We start from the raw sequence: 6,225 nt of genomic DNA, 5'->3' as shown, positions 1-6,225 counted from the left end.
CCTGCGGCTTATAGTCCAGTGCGGCTTATATATGTACACATCATTCAATTTAGCTGCTGCGGCTTATATTCAGGTGCGCCTTATAGTCCGAAAATTACAGTACTTGTAAATACCTTATTGCAGTTTGAGGGATTAGCCCATTTACATATTTTAAACCTTTGCTTTAACAAAACATTATTGCAGCTAAAGACTGTTCCGGTTAACTTACTGGATAAACATCATAGTTTAAACAAACCTGTTTTATATTCTGGCCGGAGACTCCATGCAGCAGAGCGGGGGAAGAGGGGTGGTTGTGTGCCGGGCTTCCAGGGGACCGGGCTTGAGGTTTGGCCAAAGCTACAGCAGACACTGAGAGGGTGGTGGGCACGTGGACCGGACTACTGACAGACTGAGTCCTCAGAGGAAGAGAAACCACTGTCTGTTGACAAATATAACAGACACAGCCATAAGTCATTATGTATTTGCAAGATACAAAACAATAAACTCTGCTCTTTATCTGTCTACCTGGGAGATGCCCTTGGCTGTCAGTGACATTGGCATCCTTATCTGGTGGGGGGTATGATGCAACATGGTAGCCTGTTGACCTCCTGCCGAGGGAACCAGACCAGAATGAGCGGACACCACCCGCACCTGAGGGAGGGAGCCTGCCGCCAGGTGGCTCACTATCCGAGCCGCGTGTTGGGACGTGACCGTATGTGAAACCTGTGGGCAGGCCTGAATGCTGGGTAAGATCGTTCCCAGCTGGGGCAGCGAGGGGGGGGACACGAGGAGAACCCTGGGATAGCGAGAAGAGGCAAGGAAACGATGAGTTAGTACACTTTTTTTAAAATTATTGTTTTACTTTTATGTATGCACCACGACATCAAGTCAAATTCCTACGTACGTGTCAACCTACTTAGAAATATACCTGTTTCTGATTCTAATGATGCTGAAGAAAATAGGTTGTATGTATTGTATTGTATATTAAGATAAGATCAATATGATAAGAAGTCATTTATTGATCCCAATTTGGGAAATGTTTGCGTTGCAGCAGCTTAAAGACATGGCATTGTACAATAAAAAATAAAAGACTAGAAATAAACATTCCAAAATGTAAATATCTCAATAGAAATAAAATAGCATTAAAAAAAGCTGAAAATATACATGTTGAATTACAAAAGCAACAAAATATAAATCAGGATATTATATATACATAAGTATGTGAGGAATGGAATATTAAATATTATAATATTAATAAGAACATAAAGACGTTATAAGTGTGTCGTTTGATTGTGTATGTATACGTATATATATACACACACACTGTATATATATTATATCGTTTTTGTATTCGGGATTGTGGGAAACGGTATTTCGATCTCTCCGTCTGTACACACAAACTGAAAGATTGACAATAAAGTTGACTTTGACTTTTGACTTGTGGCACACTGACCCTGTGCTGGTCTTGATTGTGTCCGGGCCCCCGGTCTTTGTTGGCGTGCTGGCAGCGCAGGGTAAGGGGGATTTAGGGTTTCCTGGTATGTTTAGAGTGGGTGTTGTAGGGGTTGGGGACATAGGAATGGAGCCCATATCCTGTCCTGCCTCCAGACACCCCGGGGTTTTACCGCCTCCTTCTTTACCAGACTTCTAAAAGATAACCAGGAGATTCATAACCAACACTTGACAACTTTCACACACTGATAAGCCACTTCAAACTTCCACAGTGTTTTCCATACAGCTAATAGTTTATGTGTGCAGGTAGATGTCGCTTTTTTTTGCAGTTAAATGAAGGTGATGGACTCACAGGCTTTGACGGAGGTTTAGGTTTCTGCTGTAGGGCTTTTCTTGCTTTTGCAGCAGCAGCTTGAGCCTGGTGGATCCTCTCTGGAGAAAAGATAGAAAGATATGAAAAAACATTGAAATAACTGAAAGCATTTACTACAAGAGAACTTGTTTCTTCCTCTCAATTCAATCAGAGTATGGTGAACACAGGACCATGGCAATAGAAAGTTAAAGGAATGAAAGCTATCAAAGTTCAACATCTTCTACAAATCCACGGTACAAAAAAACTAACTTTTTGAATTCTGTGTCAGGCAGATCTAATGGGGTTATGGGAAATAAAATGAATCTTATCGTCAAAATAAGACAAATGAAAAAGACCACAGACTTAAGAGATCTTTACGCTTTAAAAGGTGGACAGCTGAGAGCTAAAAATCGAGCACATGCTATCTCACCAAATTCCTCTTGGCTGCGACTGCGGTGCAGGTAAATCCAGAGCTTACGACCAATGTCATACTTCACACAGGGGTCTTTCTCATAGTGAAGTCTATCCAGAGCCCCACTGACCACCGTGTTCACCTAGATAGCAAAGAAGAAAATTACTTAAAGGCTTCAGGCCACTGTAAAGTTGACTAAAAGACAAATAATATCTTACCTGTGCACTGGTTACATCTGGAGCAAGAAATTGTGAGTCTTTCAACAGTTCACAGATCTCCGCCCTTGTTCCTTCTCCGTTGGGTAACCTGGCCGCTGCATCTCGCACTACGGAAGAAATAAGGTCAGAATTATGGCACACACTTAAAAAGGTCCCCTATTATACTGTTTTTCATCAATATATTATAGGTCTCAGATATATACAAAACATGTCTCTGAAGTGTTTGGCTCCAAACACCAAACAGATCATTGCAGCATTACCCATAATCCCCTCTGTTTCAGCCCTGTTTCAAAAGTGCTGATTCTCTGTCTGTTACTTTATATTAAAATAAGGAGCCCCTCCCCACGCCCCTCTGAGAGATATTTGGTTAAAAAAACTCAATGGTGCTCCAGGAGGAGATTCAGGTGATAAGGTGTGTGTGGGGGGGGGGGGTTACCATGGTTGGTGATTGGCTAATGGTAACACTGACCAAAAAAACATTGTGACATCATAAAGTCGCCAAAATGTGATCAGCTCATTTTCAGACAGGTTTTTATAGAAACGGATCAGGACAAAAAGAGAGGGGGTCTTTGTTACTGAGACTTTCAGAATCTCTTTACATGTATTTTATACATCAAAAAGTGGATTTTGCATAATAGGTGACCTTTAAATCAATACTGATTCCCCGCAGCCTTACAATGGTTTTAGAGTAAAAGAGAGGGCCTACCTACCCAGAGAAAGAATGGTGACATATGGGGGTCGNCAGGTGCAGGCTAGTGGCTTGTATCCTGGATTATATGTTTAAGTCATGGATGGTTAAAGCTCATATTTTTCTAATATTAGTTTACTTTTCATTAATGAAGTATGACGCTGCGCTGTCAGTACACTTGTCCCTGTTTGTGATTGGTCAAATGTTGCTAACCCCGCCCTTTTCACGTGAATGCGCTCTCAGCTGGAGAGAGAAACCCTGGCTTGATTTACCGAGTTGATAACCAGCGTCGTAGGACCGCTTAGCGAGATCTCGTTTTGTTAGGGTTAGTTAAGATAACTCAAACATATCCAGGGTCTGTTGAACTGGCTTCATAGTACAGGGCACAGGTGGCTGCATAGCAGCGCTAATGTCAAAGACACAAACATTATATTTTTATTTTACCAGGATGCAGTGACAAAAATATTTGGGAAGGCTTAGCCTTCCCTAGCCTACAGTACCCGCCGCCACTGCAAACGTGAGGTGTTTGTCCGAGGTTGGCTTTATAAATCATTGCCGATTGTGGTTACATGCATACCCTCGCTGTAGGGCAGGGGTGTCATGCTCATTTTATGTGGCCCGCAAGAGCTTGAAAATAAAATAAAATACAATACAATTGGTGTAATTGTTGAATATTTGCTTTCCATTATTTGCCCTAGACTTCAGACAAAGTTATTACCAGAACTGATAATAATCCAATGCAGAGCCAAGAATGTAATATAATACATTATTAAATATGTATATTTATATAGTCTTAAAGTTACAGCCGGCCCTTTGAGTGCTACCATAATGCTAATGTGGCCTGCAGTGAAATTTAGTGTGACACCCCTGCTGTAGGGGCTTTGGACCGGATCAATTCAAGTGAAACAGTGACACCTAGGGGCCATCTGCTGTTATTCAATTACATGAAATACCTGGTGCGATCATGATGGCGCAAAATATACAAAAAAAACTAGCATTGTCCTTAAAACATGAGCAGAATGAGACAAACTCTCTTACCGTTTGTGTGGTAACCACGGTAGCGGGGACCTGCCTCACGGTGGCAGTGGCTGTTCCTAGCGTCAGAGTGGAGCATGAGACCCCCGGAGCCACAGTGAGCCCCTTGGCCCCGGCCACAACACTGGCAGCCATGGTCACTACGTTAGCACAGGTAGACGCTGTGAGGGTCTTAGTGCCAGTGGTGGTTGTCATAGTGATGGTGTGACCCTGTTTCTGTGGAATCACACCGAGGCCTGGCATTATCCGAATGGTGGCCCCGCTCTTGTCGGGGGAGGAAACAGTGGAGAAGGTTCTTGTTTTTTGGTCCGCCATAGTGACAGCCAGAGTGGGCATCAGACGAATGTCGCCGGTGGCCTTCAACAAGGTGGAGGTAACAGAGCCTGCTTTAGTGGTCTGAAGATCCGAAGTGGAACCGGAGGCAGAGGAAGGCAAGGAGTGGGGGGGCGTCATGTGCAGAGTAGCTGATATGCTTTTACCGCCTGAGGCTGAGCCCAGGAAGTCAGGGCTGAGTTTGACAGTCGCAACTGGGGATTTGGCGAGAGTGGCCATCATGTCTGGGGTGATCCGCAGCACCGTCTGGCCCTTAGAGTCTGTAGTGATGGAGGAGGGAGGGAGGCGGAGGACATCTTTACCCTGGATACGCAGGTTGGTAGCTGTTATTGGGATTCCTGCCCCTCCAGCATGCTTCATTCCCAATTGGCCTGTGATAGACACCTTCAAAGGGAACATTCAAAGATATGTTTCAGGTTCATACTTGTATTTTCAGTTTCCATGTAGTTTGGTTGAAATCACATTATTTTTCTCATACTGCCTGAATATACCTGTATTGTATACCTTGAATGAAACACTTCTATTTAGTGCCCATGTTTTAGCTTTAACAGCATTTAAATAGCACCTAGACCTGGTTACTCATTAAAACACAAGTGAAATCTCACTTCTTACAATATGGAAGCTCTGAAGAAAAAGTCAGAAAAAAAGTGTTACTCATTTAAGAATATGGTATTTGTTTCAGTCTCAGCCAGCACCAAAAGGTGTAACTATATAACGTTTGTAATCAGAAGGGGAACAAAAAAATTCTCCATGCGCGAAAAGAATGAACCAAAACTAAAAAGACTGATTTCCACAATTAGGAATAAGAGTTTAAAACATTTTAACGACTTTATCTACCGTAATTTTCGGACTATAAGCCGCGCCTTTTTTCCCATTTTTCGACGCTGCGGCTTATATAACGGTGCGGCTAATCTATGGATTTCTACAGCTAACAGCCACTAGGGGACCTCCTAAATCTATGGATTTTACAGGTTACAGTCCACCACCTTTAACTCTATGGGCTCTAAAAGAAAAGACATGAACAAGTGGATTTAGCATAATAGGTGACCTTTAAATGACCTTTGTGTGTTTCCTCTCTGTAATCAGGGGAACTTCGTCGCTCGCTACAAGTGCCATGTGTGCGATCAGTGCTTCACCCGAGGCAACAACCTGACCGTTCACCTGCACAAAAAGCACCAGTTCAAATGGCCCTCAGGACACCCAAGGTTCAGGTGAGTCTAGATTCAAGCTTCAAGGCTTTTATTGTCCTGTGTTCATAGCTAGGACAATGAAAACCTTAGGTCACAGGCTCCTCCAGCAGTAAAACAGATAATAGTGCAAGTAAATCAAATATACCGTAATTTTCGGACTATAAGCCGCGCCTTTTTTCGACGCTGCGGCTTATATAACGGTGCGGCTAATCTATGGATTTTTACAGCTAACGGCCACTAGGGGACCTCCTAAATCTATGGATTTTACAGGTTACAGTCCACCACCTTTAACTCTATGGGCTCTATGGCCGGTCCGCGTCCCCCACCTTTAAGCGGCGGGCTCCAGCAGGAAAAGCTGGAGGCCGGAAAAGAGTGAGACAGGTAGCNAGGGGGTCTTTGTTACTGAGACTTTCAGAATCTCTTTACACAGAGGGGACACATGTTGATGTATAAAATACATCAAAAAGTGGATTTTGCATAATAGGTGACCTTTAAATCAATACTGATTCCCCGCAGCCTTACAATGGTTTTAGAGTAAAAGAGAGGGCCTACCTACCCAGAGAAAG

The 6,225-nt window shown here is 43.2% G+C and overlaps 1 protein-coding gene across 1 annotated transcript in view; it reads right to left on the bottom strand.

The window, feature by feature from the left end:
- nfrkb (nuclear factor related to kappaB binding protein) overlaps positions 1-6,225 on the bottom strand; it is a 17,428-nt gene that overhangs the window by 7,234 nt on the left and 3,969 nt on the right. Inside the window, exons 16-24 of the mRNA XM_010797269.1 lie at positions 4,140-4,853; positions 3,602-3,641; positions 3,124-3,180; positions 2,414-2,520; positions 2,214-2,337; positions 1,784-1,863; positions 1,433-1,626; positions 505-775; positions 236-418 (exon numbers count right to left, since the gene is read on the bottom strand). Coding sequence (XP_010795571.1) covers positions 236-418; positions 505-775; positions 1,433-1,626; positions 1,784-1,863; positions 2,214-2,337; positions 2,414-2,520; positions 3,124-3,180; positions 3,602-3,641; positions 4,140-4,853 — 1,770 coding nt within the window. The remainder of the gene's footprint in view (positions 1-235; positions 419-504; positions 776-1,432; positions 1,627-1,783; positions 1,864-2,213; positions 2,338-2,413; positions 2,521-3,123; positions 3,181-3,601; positions 3,642-4,139; positions 4,854-6,225) is intronic.

The sequence above is a fragment of the Notothenia coriiceps genome, unplaced genomic scaffold, assembly GCF_000735185.1.
Source record: "Notothenia coriiceps isolate Sejong01 unplaced genomic scaffold, NC01 NC01_scaffold00037650, whole genome shotgun sequence".
NCBI classification, from domain to species: domain Eukaryota; kingdom Metazoa; phylum Chordata; class Actinopteri; order Perciformes; family Nototheniidae; genus Notothenia; species Notothenia coriiceps.
This window is presented reverse-complemented; position numbering and strand designations above follow the sequence as displayed.